General features: G+C 43.7%; 1 protein-coding gene across 1 annotated transcript in view; it reads right to left on the reverse strand.

The window, feature by feature from the left end:
• Positions 1–15,101, reverse strand: part of PPP1R9A (protein phosphatase 1 regulatory subunit 9A) — a gene marked incomplete at both ends in the record, with an annotated part of 137,608 nt that extends 122,507 nt beyond the window's left edge. The window contains one exon of the mRNA XM_084279913.1: positions 13,635–15,101. Coding sequence (XP_084136039.1) covers positions 13,635–15,101 — 1,467 coding nt within the window. The remainder of the gene's footprint in view (positions 1–13,634) is intronic.
• Between the last annotated feature and the right edge of the window lie 6,247 nt (positions 15,102–21,348).

Here is a 21,348-nt window from a genome sequence, read left to right on the forward strand (position 1 = left end):
AGGTCCCTTCTAACACAATCTATGATTCTGTGATTTTATGATTCTACCACTGTTATGAGATCTACCCAAAGCAGACATTTTCTGACACAGTTCTTGTAACTGGATGAAGTGACCAACTCACCAGTACATAGCATAATTAGATAGCAGGCAACATGTTCAGCATATTGTTTTAGGTTCCTTGCAGAACTGACTGCAATTCCCAGGGATGGCTGCTTTGGGAGAACAGTCAGAGCCTACAGTAAATGCCAATACTTCCCCACAGTTCTCAGATTTTTTTCATTACAGTTAGCTGTAGCTTTCTTTTTTTTTTTTTGTTTCACTCTCTAGCTGCTGAGCTGTTGAATCTTTCACTTAGAGCAGATTGTAGACAAAGCTATACATTTTTCTTTAATCATGACATGAAATTATTAGTGTCTTGTGGTGCAGATCAGTGCATCAGTACGGTGAGACTGTGAAACAGGTAAAATTCTAACTCACTGAAACAGTTCTGCAGACATGTTCACATTAAATGTCAACAGTGCTGCAGTAACACCAAAAAACCCACCAGTTGAAACCCCTCTATTCCAACACATGGATGCTCTTATGGTCTTAACCAAAAAATACCCTTCAATCTCATTGCTGGCTTTTAGCACAGGCGGCAAGCGCGCAGAGAGGTTCCCTCTCAGCTTTTAAAGGCCATAACTATGCTTCCATCTTTAAGAAAAACTCCCCTAATTCATTTCAATTTGACAAGCTTTTTACCATTAAGTACCACCTTATTTTGCTGTGCTACAACACTCTCAAACTTGCCCATTCACATTTGCTTCTTTCGAATTTACTGGCTGCATCATACCACTAAGAAAAGGAAGCAAGTACTGCCTGTCAGTTGTGCAGCTCTGTTCAGCACGGCCAAACGGGCGTATGAGCAGAGAAATTAGCGTCTCTGCCTTCCTTCAGGTCATGGCCATCATCATGTCTGTCCAGCTGCCCTGTTATCAGTTCATGCTGATATCTTATTTACTGTCCCCTATGCGCTGACTAAATGGTGCAGAAGACAACACGTGACTCAGAGGTGCCATAATGATGGTTTCCAGCACTGTCACCTGCCAATCTTGCACAGTGCAGTTTGCACTGAATAGTTGGTGTCACCATGTTTGATAACCCATCAGGTGCCATCACCAATTCTTGCATGCAAGCTCAGTGAACTGAAATCAGAGCTGGTGGTGCAACTCCTACAAGTCTGCTATCAGTGCTCCTAAGCAATGTACTGACCAAGTTCAGAATGGTAGGGTGACAAAGGGCTGCACAACATCAGGAAGTCCCAAAAATACCTTATTTCTCATGGTTACACTGACGTCTGCACCAAATATGCAGACATAAATATTAGCATAAGCAGTTGATTCAAAGTAAGATATTTAAAATATAATTTATTCTACAAGTGCATTTTTTTCACTTTAAGAATTTCATCAAATGTGAGGTCTGAAAGGGGGGGTGAGGGACAGTCCTCCTTTTCTTCTACTGCCGGTGCTTTTTCCAGATAGTAAGACAAAAGATAAAATGTAGACCTTCCTGTTCAGAGAAAAGTAATCCAAGCCAGTCATTAAAAGACAGCTACTATTCAGCAAGTCACGAAGTGATGTTGTATCTTGGAATTCCAGTGCTAATAAAAGACAAAGAATTTGATCTTGTATTTCATTATTATAGTAACCCTCTTGTTTAAAAGAGAACAAAAAATACCTTATACCAGAGAGAAGTCACGCTATGCTTACCCTTAACAGACATTTTTGCTACACCCTCCTGGCAGGTTTACCTTGCACTGCAAAAATTCTTGCAGCTAAAGCAAATCCCACACCCTTGGGAGCATTATGTTTATCATAAAAGAATAAATTACAGAGTTTTTCGGTTAAAAAAAAACCCAAACAACTCTTTCAAAACCTTTTGATTAATTACCACTACAATATTGTATTAGTCAAGTATCTGCACACACAAATGTTTGTTAATTCTTACTTCTGTAGGTGTTAGAGTGTATGTTCTAAAAACTTAATAGGTGACGCAGATACTCCACGCAACACAGCCCAGAGAAGATGCTTCCTTCTCCTCTCAGGTGTCAGCCATGGTATTAAAAAAACTGCAATAGAACATATGGCACATCTAGATTTTGTTGTCTCACACAATAAAGAAGCAGGCTATCAAAGCAAAGAGTGAGATCAGTCAGAAGAATCTGTGGAGAGAGCATGAGCAACCGGAGAATGAGCAGCATTTTCAAAGCCTCTATGGATATGAAGTTATATATTTCATACATTACTTATTACAATAAAATGCAATAAACAAAATCCACAGATAATGGTGTAACAAAGTTAACTCAGTGGAAAAAAGGCACCACAGTAGATTGTTTAGTCTTTTGAGTGAATATGCTCTACATAAAACAGTGACAAAAATTCATAAACTGACAATTAAAAAGGAAGGGTTTTTTTCCTTTTCTATTTTTTAATGTAATGCAAAATGTCAAGTATGTAGCCCTAGAAAACAAGTGGACTGATAAAAAGGAAACTGTGTCCTAGGCCATCAGCAGGCCATGCAGCCCGGGAAGCATCCAGAATCAATACAAAGCAGAAAACAAGAAGATAAATAGAAGACAACCAGAAACTACATTTTGCAAAAAAATCTGAGTCAGACTACACTGCTCAGGTATCATCATCAAGAAGTCGACAGAGGCAAAATGGTGAAGAAAGGGTTTGACTGCATATTTTGGATAAAGCTGTGCTGTGAATACTGATGCCATGGTCAGCAGTTAGCTCCTACAGAGGCCACGCACCCGCCCCACAGCTTCTTGGAGTCCTAACTGCTGCAAGTGCAGCACTATGGCGTACCAGGGGCAGGGTGCTGACCAGGCTCTGGCTGGGCCTGTGCTCCCACCCCACTGCCTGGCTAGGGAAGGAGACCCCCACCCTTCAGTCAAACCCCCATGGTTCTCACTGCTGTGTTGCTGCAGGCTAAATCCAGCTTTCTGAAGCTCAGAAATGTGCGGTTCTTAGTGGCATGGATTAACTACAGGGGTTCTCTGGGGCTTAGAAACACAAGTAATCCTCTGGACGAGAAAAATAAAATAAATAAAATAAATCATATATGGAGCTTGCTTTAAAAGACCCACTTTTAAACCAAAGAAGTGAAGAAGAACTTACTTTATGTTACTTACCATTTTTCAGTTTTAATCCCTTTATTCAACGTGCTACTCAAGTTAACTTCCCACTAATCTCTCTCATGTTTTATAATTTGCTGTGGGTCATTTTCAGCCATACACATTGACCTCTCTTCTGGGACAATCTGAGCTTTACAAAAGTCAGCAAAAAGCTTCTCTCCATCATTACTGGAAGGATTTCATAGATAAACTACACAATGTTTGCAGCTTGGTACATTGCATGACACGAGTAATTTTAAGATTGCACTGAAGGTGTACAGCTCAGAGTCGAATTATTTACCAGTTTGACCAGAGCTTTGGAATATCTGGCCTCAACCGAGCGCTCAGGTCACATTCCTGTTCCAACCAGCGCTTGCCCAGCTGCAGGACAGCAACAGCCGTACAGACTCAGGCTACTGCTATCTGCAAAATCCTTCTGCTGCAAGTGAATGCTACCCCTCAGCAGTTTTAGTTTTCTCCAGGCTGGTTTTACTTTATCTTCATAATGATAAATATTTAACTAATAATATTTATTTAAACATTTCCCACAATTTTTTCGTTGTTAAATGTTAACATACAAGGTTAGGTCAATCTGCTCGTGCTATAATACAACATAGTATGTCCAAAAAGCCCCTTAAAATCCTTTCTTAGATATTTTGTTTCTCAGTGTTGGGTCTAGATTCTCATTGACAGGAAACATTAAAAGGTTATGATCAGTCCTTGAACTAAACTTAACTATCTGCAATTACAGGTACAAATTCAAACTGCATTCAATGAGCTCTTGTTAAAATACTCCTATGTATTTAAACAATTTTAACCATTACAATCGGAGAAACTTCTACAGCTGCCTAACCACCTTTGGATCTGCAAAACAAGGCACTCATAAATTTGTAAATAAAATGAGAGGTCACTTAGTATATTTTACAAGTAATAAAATTAAAAGAATTCATCTATCAATGCAATTTAGCTGCTTACTTTCCAAAGTTCACTATAGGAAAATAATATTATTCTGATTTAAATGAAGCCACAGGACAGTTGAGGTCAGAAGGGACCTAAGGAGATCATCTGGTCCACCACCCTGTTCAAGTAGAGCCACCACTGGCTTCCCAGGACTGTGTCCAGACCGCTTCTCAGTATGTCCAAGGATGGAGTCTCCAAAACCCCCCTGCGCAACCTGTTCAAGTGCTCAGTCACCCTCACCGAGGTGGGTGATTCCTCATGTTCAGAGGGAACCTGTGTTACAGTTTGTGCCTGTTCTCTCTGGTCCCGACACTGGGCACCAGTGGAAAGAGCCTGGCTCTGTTGTCTCTGCACCCTCCAGACTCTTCCTCGTCTTCATGGGCCTTCACTGGACTCTCTCCACACTCCTGTTCAGGGGCTCGCACTCCAAGCATGGCTTCACTAGCGCTGATCACCTCCCTTGACCTGCTGGCAACATTCCTCCTAAGACAGCCCAGGATACCATCAGCCTTCCTTGCTGCAGAGCCACATTGCTGGCTCTTGTTCAACTTGGTGTCCACCAGGACCCCAGATTCTCTACTGCAAAGTTGCTTTCCAGCTGCAGAGCCCCCAGCATATACTGGTGCATGGGACTTTCCTTCTCCAGATGGACTTTGCACTTCTCCCTATTAAATTTCATGTGGTTCTTGTCTACTTGCTTCATTGTTCACTAGTTTTTAATCCAGCTCACTGTCTGCTCATCGAGCCCCTATGTTGTCAGCTTCTCCATGAGGCAGTTATATCAAAAGCCTTACTGAAGGGAATGTAGACAAGATCCACTAATCTCCCTCATCTATCAAGGCATTCATTTCATTGTAGAAGGTTAAGAGTTTGGTCAAGCATCACTTCCCCTTTTTAATGGTCAAGACTTACTGGTAATGACTGTGTTGTGCACTTGTAGTAAATTACAGAAAGTCTTAGCACTTATTTTGGACCCACAGTTGTTAAGGTTGGAAATTGCTTTATTAGCCACAGAGGAAGAAGTGGAAAAAGAAAAAAAAACAACAACCTAAACCAAACCTAAACAAAACCCCACCCTCCAAACTCTGTTTAATGGTATTTCCCTCCCCACATCTTAAATATCAACATAAAAGAAAAGTGCAAAACATGAAGATGGTAGTTTTTAGTAAATCTACCAAACAAGTAAAGGTGGAGATAAAACTGAGCAACTTCTTCAGAGAAAAAGTCTGAGCAGAGAGGAATAAATAGCTACGAGGTCTGGTAGTCTCATGCTCCCAAAGACCATACTGGAACATTCTTGTTTGCATGAGTGCACTTTGCCACACTTCTAAATTACCAGCTTTTTCAAGAATGCTCTAAATCTCTAGATCCATGAGTTCTCTCTGGTTTACCCTTGTGAAAAAATACAGTATTTAAAAAGCCTGAGTATTCTGTTTAAGCAGCCCATGCACAATAAAATCTAGTGGACAATCACTCAAATCAACACTAATTAACATTTATCTTGGGACCTCTAAGAAGGCAGAGCTAACACATAAATACTTAAATATGTCAGAAGCTACATATCTACCGAATCTAAATCTGTTAGTATCCAAATATGTCAGAGTCCATCTTAAAGATGACTGCAAGCTTATAAAGATGTAACCATGATTACAAGCTGGGTAAAACATTTCAGGGGGGATGTGTGTGTGATGTTATCACAAAGGCTCTGATGTAGATGAATTAGACAGGACATGATAGCATGACTTTTAAAAGCCCCTATAGTTTATTGCTTTTAAGCAAATAATGTGAATAGTAAATTTGAAATACAGGTATCTTATAAAATACAAGGCCACACATCTACATGAAGCACAGTCTGGATATTAAAAGATATCCTTTCAATGTGAACCTGCATCTTATGCCCTTGAGATTATGCACTGAATACTAAGGCAGATGGAAACTGCCCAGAGGAACATAAAAAGTTACAGATGTGCAGAGACTCAGAACTGCAGTTGTATGTGTAATAATGCAAGGCAAATGGGCCTCAGAGATAAATTCTGCATTCACAGCTTCCACTGACTTTATCATACGGAAATATCTGAGTGATCTGACACATCTCTTCAATCTAATAAGTAAAAGTTGCTTCTGCTCTCACTAGAGTACTTTCTACATAACAGCTATCATTTTGTACCATTTAACTTCAGGAATGTCAGGTACTTTTTTAAACAGATTATTGTGTTCTGCAAGTTCAATAGTGCTGAAGGAAATTCCAACCCCTAACAGAACCAATAGATGCTGTTAGACAATACAGTAGTCTATTAGGAACGTAAGAATGCCTGCTATTGCAGTTCCTGAATCTTTGGTGGAAAATGCTGAATTCTGCCTTAAAAGTGGAACACTGCCCCTTCCCCTTTTGGTCCTTTTTTCGTTATGAATATATCAGAGATGCAATTATGCTCTTTTTCAGGCTTTGTTTTCCCTCACTGAGCAAGACAAATTTCTTAAGCCCCTGTTTTAATGATAGAATTAACCAAGAAAAAGAGTTAAGAGCAGCAGGCTGCTGCAGCTTTTCTGGCACACTCACCTTAAACAGAATGTACCAGACACGTTCCGGATGAAGTTTCCTAGGCGAGTTATAAAATGGCACTCACAATTCCCTGCCGCTACCAAAATATTTTGCTTCATGCATCTAGCATGCACTTTCCCTTCCTCACAGCTGCACAGCACCGCAGGGTACTGCTGTCATTCTGCACGAGCAAGTCACAGAGTGGCTTTCTCCTTTGCTGTCATCCCCTACAAATGAGTCACTAGTTTACCGTGAAACTTCCGAGCTGATAAATCCATCCCCAGTACTCCAGTCCTCCCAGTCACCCAGATTTTACTGTAATCCCGTGTGATGATAAGGCTTTCTCACTTTCTGTCAAAGGCAAGTGTCATTAGCGTGCTCCAACTTTCTGAGACAGAACTACTGAAATTTTTAACAAGGTCCTCTATCTTATCAAAGGCAGACACTGATTTAGCCTGACATGTACTACCTTTCATAAAGCCATTTACATGTATTCCCCTTTTCCATTTGCCTCCCTGCCTTTGATTCTTTTTCAGTTTTTTTCTATTCCTTTGCTAGGGAAAAAAAAAATTCAAGCTGCCAGAACCACCTCTTCTCTACTGTCTGAAAAATAGCTACTGCATTGCTCTTCTGCAATTAAATACTGCTCTATTTTGAGAGAGTATTTCTATTCTGTTTCTTGTAGCAAACATTTCAAAACATTTTCTAAAACACATCTTCTTTCACCCAGTACCCTGCAAACCGGAGCACTAGGAACTTCTAGGTTTCATCTTAATTCCATTATAAAATTTCCACTGTAAGAATTTCTACCTGATACGTTTATTTCACTTTTAATCCTGATTCCATGTTCAACATGACCAACTGTGCCAAAAAATTAAGGCAAAATATTAACTGGGGTGATAGCTCTAATTGTAACCTCATGCTCACTGTCTAACGCCTTTCTTGTTTCATTTTTTAATGGATAAATAGCTTTTTACTATTTGAATTATTTTCCTTTGCAAGGTCAAACTCAGCTTGACTTCTGGCAACATCTTATCCACACTTTAAGTCTTCTGAACCCTATGACAATCTTCCTTTTCTGAACAACCACTTTTGCCCTCCTTGCTAGTTCTTGGCTAGCTTCTGATATTCTCTTTGGCTGACTTTTCTTCTGATTAGGTCGGCAATTGTTTTGCTCATGTATTCTGCTTTTTCTTTTTCAAATCCTATGCACTTTTTCTAATTCTGAATCAAAGAGGTTCCAAGAACCCCACCGTTAGCTCCCTGAGCTCTTTGGTTCAACTAATTTCAAACCATTTCCCTACAGTTTCTCAGTCTGCATTTTTGAAATTTAAACCCTTTAATTAGAAACACCTTTCAATCTAAACCACATAAACCTTTGGTGCCAATTATTCTATCCAAACTTGGTTTCTACAAACAACTCTTGTAGAACATTCTCAATGCTTATGAAACCCATTTTAAAGCACCATTATTTCTTTTCAGTTCAATAACTGTGTGTGAACATTGCATTCAGGAATAACTTGTCTCTAGAATTAGTGGTGAAATTAAGACCTACACAAGCATTAAATTCTCCACAGCATATTGTGGGAGTCAAATAACTTTATTCCATCTACTGTATTCCACTAATTCCATCTACACTTAACACAAGAACACTCTTTTGCATCTGAAATGAGTGTGAAAGACTCACCCAGATAAAGTACACTATTCCAACTCAGTAATACACTTCACATATGGGATAACCATGTAGATCACACTTTCCTTTTATTAATCAAAAAAGCAGCTTGTTCTGGAGTGTTTTATCCCTTCACTATCGTCCTTTATTTAAGAGCATCCAGTATTTCAATCCTTAACTTACTTCTCCCTTTCCCTGACAAATACACAGAAAGTTCTGCCTTTCATACCAAGATCTAACAAACGTACTGAAACAGGCCCCAGAAAAACTACGTATTCTAGCACCAGAGCAAAGAACCTGAGTTTTTATCATTAACTTTTTCAGGTAATCAAAATAAGCATCACGATCCTTGCAGTACAGCAGATTTTATGACTACTTAAGTCTGTAGATTTTCCAATAATTCATAACACCTGAAAAAAGCATAAGGTCATTTTATGTAGCAGAATACATGTTTCAAGCTACCCAAGCAATAGCTTGGTATGTCAAACCACAAGTCAAGATTAATGGAATTAATTACCAACTTGCTGCCCATTTTACAGAATTCAAATACCAGCATAAAGGTTCAGTGATTTATTCAACATTACAGGAGGCAGAGGCTAAGCCTACTTAATTCCCAGTTTCATGCTTTAGCCAAAACTACCATCCACTCCCAATGTCGTAAATAAAGCATGGAGACAAGAGCTAGAGCAAAGAGGCAAATTTAAGGAAAGGAAAATATTTCATTTCAGTGATTTCAGAAGGAATCTACTTATCTTTATCTGAAAGTTTTCTTAATCCGTTCAAAAGTGGATGAATTTCTCATATTCTGTAATCATTTTAAATCTGATAGAGGCTCAGGATCTTTCTGCAAGTCCTGTCTTCCATATCTGCCTTCAAGAAGGGTCCTGCTGGGACTACTGTATTTATAGAATCAGAGGCTCGCTGAGGTTGCAAGAGAGATCTGGAGGTCATCTAAATGCAACTCCATATTCAGTTGAGTAAAACATGAATAGAAGAATTGGCATTTTTGAAACCAGGGACTGTACAGTACTTTTGGATGGGTAACCTTCACTTATGACTTCTGTAATCCAAAACAGCTCATAAAGATTTTAACAACAGGTAATACTGTACTAAACATTGAATCAGGCAAAGAAATACTTTCCCAACACTAAAACTTCAAAATGTTTCCAGCAGACTTTATTTTGATGCTTACCAGACATAGAGTAATAATATTTTAGAGAGTAAACATTTCCAAAGTAATTACACTGTCAGAGAGAGAGAGAGAGGGGCACAAATCCCAGTGCCTGAAGACCATTTGAACAAAACACAATCTGGAAAACTGAAGTGTTGCTGAGTGTCCTGCTGCATGACAGAAGAGAGGAAGAACGTGAGGCACATACACTAGTGATCATCATTCCTTCATACAGAATTAACTGAAGCATGGAAGAGCCATCTACTTTATGCTTACCATTCCTGTTACTCTCTCTCTCACTTAGCCCCAAAACACATTTCCATTTGCTAGTGAGCAAAGCCACGAGCTAATGAATTGTGCACTACCTGCAAATCTTGTCCAATTAGCCTGCAGTGTTTGGAAAGCGGCATTTAACCCAACCCTCAGGAAACCCCACAAAACTCAGCAAAAGGCCAATAAATCACAGCATTTCTGGCAAAACTTAGGCTTTCTTTTTTTCTCATTATATTTATTTAACTTTTTCACCTCTTACACCTGCCTGGGAGTGTTTCAGTTCTATCCCTGAGTAGAAACACACCACCTCAGCACAAGAACAGACCAGGCTGACAAAGGCCTCTACAGCACTATACAAATACTCGTATGAACTGGTGTATCAGTGAGCGTGTACCTTGTTTAGGGGCATACAGAGTCATGTCCACTCCCACTACCAGGACCAACTCTTGGGCTGTTTTTTAATCAAACAGCATAAAGCTGACTTCAGCTCCCACAGACACACTCAACTGTTCATGTCAGTGATGCCACAGCCGAAATACCTAGAAACCTTCCAAGCCTGCAATGGCCTCTGGGCTGCCACCTACTTCTAAAGGGACTAATTTTCAACAGAGGTGAGACCAGCAAACATATCCCATAATCCTGGGGCAGAAGAAATGGCCCATGGAGCATGGGATCTGTGACAGCAAAATTACAGGCTGTAACAGAGCAGGATTTTCTGTGTCGGTTGACTTGAGTCTTTCTCTTTATAGCAAGTTCCTCAATAACCAGGCCTTTTTCCTGCTTGGGAGATAAGCAGAATTCAGTCTTTGTCCGTTTCATGAGTAAGATTTTATTTATTCATCCTTCTGCCTATACTTCATTACTTGTCACAGTCCAACATGTTTCCCCTAAAGGGACAGAAAGGATTCCCTGTGGTGGTAAGTGAATCTCTTTGCTCTACGGTCTCAGCACTCTTCCTTACTTCTTACACGTCTACCTGAAAGATGTGGAAAAACAGTTCAAAGATGTTTACCTAAACCTACTGAGTAACAACTATCCACTCATTTCACAGGTGCCAATTTTGTTAATTATTTCAAAGCTCACCTGTAGGAAGAGAATGTAGGTACAATACAGTGAAATCAGCATTAAATGTCTTGAATTTGAGTTGGACTTTTAACACCACTATCTGAGTAGTTTAGTACAAATTGCTTGATTTTAATAATGAAAAATCAGGTTTCAACAGTTCAGAAAATACTCCTATGTTGCTTTGTTTTCCTCCTCCTCGGTTGCAGGAGAGCTCAGGAAATTATTACTGAAACCAGCTACACCCACTAAGGCACAAAATCTCCTAGAACAGAAAAATTCTTAAATTGTTGCTGTCTACTCAGCTAGCAAGCACCGTCCCCATGCAAGGGGCAGGGTAATGGGAGCCATCAGGTAAATTCGGACGAGAGCGCCGTGCAGGGGGACAGAACCAAGTTCCCCTTGCCCCCTGCACTGCTCGATGGTCCCTATCTGCTGGGCAGAAACCGCTTGCCAGAGCCAGTTCATGACCAGCGTGCTGAATTGGCAGCACTGTCAGAAACAGCCCAGGAGCCCAGAGACGCGGGAGCCTCCAAGGACCCACCAAGGGATTCTCCAGCTGCCCTTCCCCAGCACCTGCCTGTGGCAGCGTGGCCGGGCAGTGACCTGATGCCACTGGCAGCCTGCCCGGGCTCACACTGCTTAACACTGCCCAGGGAATTGCAGAGTGCCATGGAGAAAAGGGAGGAAGGCGTGAGAAGCAGCTTTTCATTTTCCCAAACGTTGCTGTACTTCTTCCTCCTGGTGCAAGCCTTCCACACGGTCTCACTTCTGCTTCCCCACATGACTAACAGATTGCAAGCACTAGAGGCACCCAGGACAAAAAGCAGGGGATCTCCCAAACCTCACAGTCCCTCCTACACTGTTCTCTCTCAGTCAGCTTTTATTCTGTTGTCTTCCTATCTGCAATAAAGATGCCAAAATGATTAAAGCAATGATTCTTTCACTTTAGATAAGCTTGTTAAGAGTGCTTTGTGCTTAAAACCATGACAAATGTACTTTTTTTTATTTAGACAAATTACTTTTAGAGCATTTTCCTGATGGACTGTTATTATTACTTAATAATATGTAATCTGAAATGAACATAGCATGAAAAACTTGAGAAGAAAAGAGAAATGTTATAACTAAATAACTAAGAGAATACTCTTACAGCACTTGGCATGACAGCATGATTCAGTCAGACAACAGAACTATACTGAAGTAAGGCTGTCACTATTCGTTCTTTCAAAACAGAAACAGCAGATAAATCCAACTACCTCAAAAATAAAATCAGTGGAGTCACCCTCTGGATTCTTACCTCTTGGAACTATAATATGATAAAACAAACTGCTGCACATAATTGGTAGATCTTTCAGAAAAGAGAACATCATCTTGTCTGTTAATACAGCCTGGGGGGAGGTGGGGGGATGACAACAACTTTCATAATCCTTTGTAATGCAAGTTTTCTCTACTTCATCTCAAAAAAATGAACAAAGTGAAGAAAACCAGCTAGTCTGATTATGGGAATTATCTAGAGGGAGCACAAACACTGTTAAGAATTTTTGATCCATGGCACAAGCCTAATAAAATACTAACAAAACAACACTGAAAAGCCCGTTATCTTGGCTTGCAATATTTTGTTTCGCTGTAAAAATCAGTCTTTTCTAAGTATGAGGAACACAAGACCATTCCCCTCCCTCCATTCCCCAATAAACACATGTGAAAACCCAGTTCCATCCTCCATATGAAAATTTCCTAACACAAACTTACATCTCACCCTAACTTAAACCACAGGTGGTATAAATGCAGATTTTGTAAATCTCAGTACTTCAAGTTTGATAGTGAGACTTCTGTCTGTTGATTTAGTAACTTTTGCTGCTAAACTCACACAATGAAAATGCAGTCGATTTCAGTTATGTATTTTTAATTTTAAAATGTTTAGATTTCAGGTGCTCTGTGATATATGGCTGTTTCAAAAGCCATTTCTGGAAAAATGGCTACATTTTAGAATTGTCCATTTGAGACCACCTGCACTAAAACCAGCTTGGAAATAAAACACTTTTATACTTAACCCTGAGGCTCATCAGAGAAAAGCTGGTATAACAAAATGCAACCAGTTCTTCCTCCCTGAACTGAAAAAGTACTTCAAACAACATTCTTAGCTGCAATTTCAAGGTACTTACACCAACAAAGTTCAAGAAACCTACTCACCAGTAGGTGTTTCAGTCAACCAACTTCTGCCCTTCTGGAGCAGAGCTATACTAGATATACGTCTAACAATGCTTTAAAATTTTTAACAAGTGACGATGCTACTAGAAAAGGTAATACTAATTCAGACACAGAATATTAACAGCCCTCTGCTAGTGAGACAGAATCACATTGTATTTCATTACACAATGTTTAAACACTGGGACTTTAATGAACATCTGATGAGAGCTGAAGAAAAGCCATTCGATCTAAAGAAGCTGTGATTTCAAATCAAAACCAAAAATCAAGCAGCACAAAGGCCACCAAATATCCACATCTACATTTCACCATGTGATTACAGTTCAGTCATATAAATCAAAACACACATGCTAAAATTCTCAATCTTCACAAACCCAGCTGTCATTCTCAATTTCTGCTGGCTTAGTCAACCATCAAGTAGTCTAGGAAATGACACAAGCCCATCAGAGCTCAGCTTCCTTACTTCATTTAAGATTACACTTGCTGGCTGACTGTAATAAAAATGTGTATTGAAAGATCCTCTGCAATCTTTCCAGAGCTGAGATCAGCTGTCAAAACCAAACTGCAGAAAAAAGAGGGTAGGAAACTTTACCTTAATTGGAGCGCGGCTAAACTGTATTTTTCTATTGGCTGGGATTTCATCTTCATCTGGCAATCCATTAATTTCAGAATATTCCATATCAGGTTCATAACAGTTATTTTCGTCACTGTCATCCTGATCATCCTGTTCTGTACCTGTCTCTCCCCAGTCAGAGTTATATCTCGATCGTACCCGATATACATTGTAGTCAGTGTGCATGTACACGTGGGAACTCTGGAAATTATTCACATCTTCCTGCACTTCTTTTTCACTTGCCTCATCATAATGGGACTCGGCAGCATCTGAAACAGCATCTGTGGCAAGATCACCACCTGAAGCTGTATTTCGTGATAATTCTGCAGCTTCGGGTCTATCAAAGACACCCTCTGCATGTTCTGACCGTTCCTTCTGTTGCACCAAAACGTCTGCCTCTGGTTTTGACTTACTCCTAGCAGAGCTGTCCGCAGATCTCTCACTGTCAAGCACGCTGACCAAATCCTGTTGACTCGCTGAAGAGCTCTCAACAGAATCAGCACTTGCCTCTGCACTCTTCTTTATTTCTTCAGTTGTCTTTGAACCTGCTGAAGTGCCTGTGGACATCTTCTGTCTCGGCGCTGAAGGCGTGCTGTTCTGCTGAGAGTTCTCAACAGCCATCACACCTGTACTCTGTTTGGCTGGGGGGGACCACGTGCTGCCATCTTTCAAAGGACTGAAACCCTCAAGGTTTGCAACTGGGGAGGAGATATTTGCCACAGTGGATGAGAGGTTTAGTGGATAGTGACCGGTTACCGAGTACTCTTCGCTGTTCTCCGACTTTTCTATGACGATTACGTTGTGTGAGTCAGTGTTTTCAAAAACTGCGCTGAGCTGACTCACAGTTGGAGAGACAGTCTCTGTCCTTGGGCTAAGACTGTCCAGTGAATCAGTGCTGCCTCTGTGAGACTTAGAGCTGCACCAGTCGTCTGGAAGCTCGTTGGAAACGACTTTCTCTTTCTTTGGGGAATAGCGATTGGAATGTCCTGTTTCGTGAGCATTTCGCTCAAACATCTTCCGAGTTTCAGTAAACTTGGAATAGGAAGGACCATCATGGATAGTATCAAATCTACTAATCCTTTCCGAGACCGACGATTCCAACTTTACAATTGAACCATCTGCTTTTTCTACAAATTCTTTGGGCCTAATTCGTCTTTGTGGTGATGGAGGGCCACCCTTTCCCCTGGCTTTAGGGGTAACTCCAGCACTTTCAGTGGGCTCCATGCCCATCTGCATAAATAAGTTCTTAATCCTATTGACATTTGAGCCATATTTCCTTCCCCTGCTCTGCGAGGCCTCTCCTTCCTCTTTCGCTTTTTGGTCTCCATCTGATTTCGGTTTGTCAAAGGTGCTTTTCAGCGCCTGGAACTCAGTTCTGTAAGCATTCCTGTGAGGAGAGGCACTTCGGAGGGTTGATCTTTCTCCTGAAGACTCCGTTTTCATCATGTTTCCTCCAGGAGCGCAAAACCAGCTTACATAGTTTCTGCAGCACCGCTCTCAGCAGTCTGGCACAGCTGAGGTTCTGCCTGAGGAGCGTTCTTCTCAGGGGGCACTGCCCTTCAGCGGGGCCATACTCGGCAGAAGGTCTGGAGGCAAATAGCTAAACACATGCGGTCAATTCTAAGAAAGCAGCACAACTGAGGGCTCTTAAGACAACGGCTGATTTAACCTGCAAGATAAAGGAAGGTTTTCTGAGTCATGTCAGGGTTTTGTACTTCAACCTACCCTTATTTGACATGTTTACTAACAAGTAGCAGAAAAATAATCACACAACGTAACACCGCGCAGACAGGAGAAAACTCCTCATTACCAACTTTTCCATAATCTGCAGTCCACAGTACTCTATAGTGAAGGAAAGGATTATCAAACCTTACCGTTCATAAAGTATTGTGGCTGCTGCAAACATGCATGCAAAGGAAAGCCAACGTGACCCAAAAAATAACACTACTCCTGTGTTACGGAACTTGTCTAAGAAATTTAATTAAAAAAAAAACCCAACCCCTCAAATCAAACCTCCGAGTTACTCACATGGAGCTATAAAGTAATTCCTGCACACATGACGGTTCTGCTTCCCTGTGGCACTGCAAGGCAGCCCTTGCTCTCTCACAGAAACATAATGGTAGAACTACCAGCAAGCGTAATACACCCAGAGGGGCGAAATCAAACGGCAGCTCGAGAGAATAAGAAAAACTGCACCCAAAGTTAACCTCCGCAGCTGGCACGGTAAAGAAAGTGAAATCCAGTTAGAGAAACTTGCCCCTTGTCACGGGCAGCGATTTTAGCACCAGGAAGAGCCTGGGGGTACCTAACGAGGAGCGGCAGCCACGCAGCCAGAGGCTGGATCCGCTCCCAGCCCAAAGCCGGGGGACAGGGGGTCGCAGGGACCGCCGTACCGGAACGGCGGGGCTCGTCGGCCGCCCCCAGCCCCTGCACGGCCGCGAAGCCAAACCCCGGTCCCTTCCCCTTGCCCAGCCCTGGCTGCAGGAGCCCGCGCCCCGCCGCGCCGCCGCCGCTCCCGCCGTGACGGGGACGCCTGGTTTCGGGCGCTGCAACACAGGGTGCCCGTAGCAGCGCGGGGAACCCCGCCGCCGCGGCAGCAGAGGCGCGCCCGTCCCCGCGCCCCTCCGCGCTCCGCTCCCGCCGTCCCTGCCCGAGCCGAGGGCGCCGGTCGCCGCGGGCGATTAAAAAGGCCACACACGGCAGCGGCTCCCGCGCAAGGCAGTAAACTTAACCCGAGAGGACAGCGGCGGATCCTCCTCGGGCGGCCGCGCCGGGCTGCAGGCGCGGGGCCCCGAGCGGCAGCACCTTGCGGCGGGGCAGAGCCCGGGCAGCCGCCCCCGCGCGGCCGGGCCGCGGGAAACAAAAGCCCAGTGACAGGGCTGCTCCCCCGCGGTGCCCGGCGCCTCTCCCGCCGAGCGCGCACGCCGCCTTACCCAGCCGAGAGCCGCGGCGGGCTCCCGCAGCCTCCCGCCTCAGCGCTGCCCCCGCTCCTCCTCCAGCCCGCGGCGGCTCGGCGCCTCTCCGGAGAACGGCCGCTGCCGCCGCCCGTCTGACAGGAGGCAGCAATCGCCGCGGCGCCTCAACGCCATTGCAGGCAGCGGCAACGGCTGGGGCACCGACACGGCTTCGCGCGCACACCCGCGGCGGCAGCGCGGGGGAGGAGAGCCGCCGCGCCCCGCCGCAGCCGCGCTCCCGCCCGCCGCCCGCCCCTCCGCCACGGCGCGGCCGCCGCGCCCCCGCCGCGGGACGCGCCCCGAGCCGCCGCCGCCCTCCGCGGGGCTGCCCGCCGCCGCTGCCGGCGGGTGACAGGTGCCTCACCTCCTCGGCGAGCCGCAGTGGTTCGCTCCGCCGGGGGTGGGGAGCGGGGGGGGAAGCGGGGGAGGCGGCAAGCCGCGCTCCCGCTGCAGTCCGGCCCCGGGCGGTTACCGCCGAGCTGGGGAGGCCGGGCTCGGCAGCGGCCACGCCGCCTCCGCGCTGCTCGGCCGCCGTGCCAGCGCCGAGCCTCGCTGGCTGACCGCCCGCCCCTTCGCCCCGGCTCGCCCCCTTCCTCCTCCCCGGTAACGCTTGTTTCCAGCCCGACCCCCGAGGACCGGGCCGGGCCGGCACCCGCCCGTTTCTGAGGAGGGCAGCGAGCCCGCCTCCGCGGGGGAGGGAGCGGGGTCCCGGCGGCGGCCCGCGGCGGGGAGCGCCCCGCGTCTGCCCGCCTCAGGGAGCCGGTGGGGAGCGCGTCGCGCCGGGCGCACCGAGAACTCGCTGCAGACGGAGACCCGGCGCGTTCCCTCTCTCTTTATCGAGCCGTTTAACCCGCGTACGCCAGAGAGTAACGTGCTGATGGCAAACACGGGCGGCCCGCCGAACAGCCCCGGGAACGTGCCTTGTTCCGGCAGTTGCTGGCAGGGCCGGCGGATGACAGTGGATTCCCCCGGGAGTACAACCGCAACCAGCGTGCCTTCATTGTTTGGCAGCTGGCTGAGTTCGCCACAAAAATGTTTTGGCTTTATGCGGTGACTAAGAAAACTTAATTGCGGAACGTGAAATCTCTAGGTAATTTGTAAAATTGGCAATCCGAGAAGGTAATGACTGTTAATCACATAGCAACTCCTAAGCAAAGTTCATTAAACTAATTGCATAAATATCCAGAAAATGGCCTGGGGACGTACGCTGCAAATTCTGAAAACTAATTATTATGCATACAGAACCAAGACAGCAGCGACTGAAAATAAGGACATTAGGTGTCTAATTCATTAGCCCGAAGCATGGGTGCTATGTACTACCCCAGGCGTTCACAGGTGCCAGTCTCTACTTGGTCTGGTTTGCACCGAGGGTATGCAGCTCCAGAGGATTGCTTCAATAGAAGGTAAATAGCCAGCACATTAATATTGACTGGCAAACAACAAATCTTGTAAACCAGACTGAAAAAACCAGCCTCTTCATAAATACATAAACAAGAGGCCAGGAGCAGAAGTGAGGTTGTTCGATAGTGGTTTTCCCACTGCCAGCAACACTCCCGATGTGGTACACCGCATGGCCCCCGCTCGGGCTGTTGCTGCCTGAGGACAGGGACACAGAGGGAGGCAAGGGGTGATCCTGATGCCTTCCATGAGCTGCTCAGCATTGCCATGCCAAAGCACCCGGGCACAACAGGGAGAAGAGCAGAGCAGATAAGGCTATAGGCAGGACCAGAGCTTCAAAAGGAGTCACAGAAAGCTGCTCGTTGAGGCCCTTTCCCAAGGCAGAAGAACGAGGGAACAGCTGTTTGGCAGCTGCTTGCTGTGAGGTGTCCTACAGATGATGTCCAATGTGCAATTGATGTCCAGTGTTAGGACGAGGGGCAGTGGATACAAGCAGGAGCACAGGAGGTTCCAAGTGATCATAACAAAAACTTGGAGCACTGGAACAGGCTGCCCAGAGAGGTTGTGGGGTCTCCTCCTCTGGAGACATTCAGAACCCCCCTGGATGTGTTCCTGTGTGACATAATCTAGGTGATCCTGTTCTGGCGGGGGGTTGGACTAGAACCCCTATCATTCTGTGATCCTGTGATTCCCTGCACAAGGACTAAACCCAGTGTGCCTACCAAGGACATTCCCTGTTAAATTCTAAACCCCAGGGAACACTCCAGATCTGAGGCCAAACCTCTCTGGCAGCACCCTTCTAGTGGTATGATTCTGTAGACATGAAGCTGTAGGAGCACTCAGAGTTGCTTGACTGCTGAAGATCAAAATACATTAACAGAACATTGAGCATCATTGAGAAAGAACAGAGGCATAAAGCAGAAATTTAAATCTTTTATTTCCTTTGTGAATTTAGGCTAAGCATGCAGAGTTGTTGAAGAGCTTAACTTGTACTAGATAAGTATCTGGAAGAGTTTTATAATTCACATACACAAGCAAAAAAGGGGTCTCAGGGAAATGTTGGGAGATCTATGACACAATTGAAGCTGATTTCAGACTGTTTGGGGGAAGGCAGGAAAGTATCCACTACCATATCTACATAACCAGGCCCATAAATATCAAATCCTTTTCCCTAACAGAAGTCTAGCAAACAAAACAGCTACTTCTAACCCATTATATATATATATATATATATTAAACAGTATATCCAAGAATGTGTATGATTTCATGTCAGAATGGCATAAACTATCCCCATGTTACACTTCAGTAGAAAGTAAGAAAATGAGACAACTCGATGATGCTGATAGAAGAAGCACACAAGAATTCTCAAGTTTTCCACTATGAGGGAGACATTTATGTTCTCCTTAAATGTGTTGGAAATAGACAGCGCAGATGTGTGAGCAGACAATACCCAGCTTTGTCACGGAATCTAATGCAAAATTATTTAAAGTAATTTCATGTTCCTTCGAAGCCATCTGAGGTTCAGGACAGACAAGATTTAGCAACTACTGGCAATTTCAGCTCCTCAATCAGAGACAGTTTGGACCTTATTTAAGGGTTCGACTTTGCTAACAGACATCTGAGGTATTCAAACTTCCTAATAACTTAAAAAACCCAATCAATCTACATCCTTATTTACACAGTGCCTATCTTAAAGAGTATTTTCATAGTCTGTAGGATAATAAACTGTATTTTGTTTTGATTGGCATGCCACTTCTCAAGACAGGCTCTTCATATATGAGCACAGCCATGCGGCTAACTATAAAAACCCGAGTTGCATGTCCTTTTACATTTTCAGTACTTCTGTGACAATCCGTTTGACTAGAAAGTATTTTTAGGCTCTGCTAAAGCATGATTGACATTTCTGTTAATTCCTGAGCAACACTAAAATGCTGCACAGCACACTTTCGGGAAGATAAGGGACCAAGGGCCTCCTTATTACGTTAGTATAAATTCAGAGTAACTTCACTGAAGTTACAGAATTACTCTGCTTCCCAACCAATGGGAATTTAAAATCTGTTCAGCTTAGTATTTTTTTTACAGCAGAATAAGACTGTCATTTTACTTGCACCAGAGTAGCAGCTCCATTTGAATGATTCTGACTTTGCACATATGACAAGGAGAGAGACCCAAGTTGTTTAACCCCACAGTTTCACTTGAAATTGCACTCAGTATCTTTTAAAACCAGTTTTGATGCAGTCCTCCAACACTGAAAATTATTGACTTTCTATTTATTCTATATGCATGAATTATATTTACTTACAAACACGACTGTTTGGATGCCACTGGTGGGTTGTTTTGAGTCACCTCCGTGCTTCTAAGCCACTCAGGATCCGAGATAGCGATTTATTTGCACCGCAGAGCAGAAATGCAAGTTTTTCCACATGGCAAAGAAAAAAGTCATTCCATCATCCATCTCTTGTCAGTGTCTTTCCAGCCTTGCAAGATAATATCTGTATGTACACGTCCAAATGGAAACTATTTACCTATTCTGATCTTTGACTGGGAAAGCCTCTGTCTGCCATCCTGCCAAACCACTGGCGAGGAGGAGCTTTTCCTTCCTTATACATACCACAGCACAAACAGAATTGAGTTCTATTTTTTGACACTCAGCCGTGAATTCTTGTTACATAATCCAGTTTAAAGAAGAAAAGATCTTGTTTGAACAAGATACATGCATTTTGGCAGATAGAGGAATGTTCAAGTTCGGGTTCCCCTGTACTGGTGTAGCAGGAATGTAAAACAAACAGCAAACAGCAGCATTAATGTGTTGATCACCTTTGGTTTCAATCGTTAGCAATCTGTGATTGCAGTAAGTGTAATTCTTTTGTATAGGAAGCCATCGATAGTTAAAAACAGGAGCTCATTAATATCACTAATTTGGCAACTTCAGAAGATTGTGCTGTTTTTACATAGAACATGTCAAACCACTTGAAAGCTCAAGAATAGCATCAGAAAAAGAGCTCTGTCCTTAAAGATCCGAAGAAAATCTCTGCCAACGATAAGAAAGCTGCATGTTCCTGCAGTTTTTTTTGGAACAGCAAATATTAGCATGATGAAGGCCTATACTCAGACTAGCAATGGCCTTTTCCCAGTTACAGTGAGGAGACTTATCACATCCATTCCTAAACATCTTCCTTGTAAATTATTCAAGAAATGCACAGTTACGGATAGAATAAAATAGAATTTTCAGAAGGGAGAGAGATTAATTCTACACCGTGTGCAGCTACTTACATTGAAATAGGGGCTGCCTATGTTAAAAGCTAGAAAGCTGAAGAATGGTCAAAAGAGCTGTATTTCAC

This window comes from Gallinula chloropus (assembly GCF_964237585.1).
Source record: "Gallinula chloropus genome assembly, chromosome: 2".
Lineage (NCBI taxonomy): Eukaryota > Metazoa > Chordata > Aves > Gruiformes > Rallidae > Gallinula > Gallinula chloropus.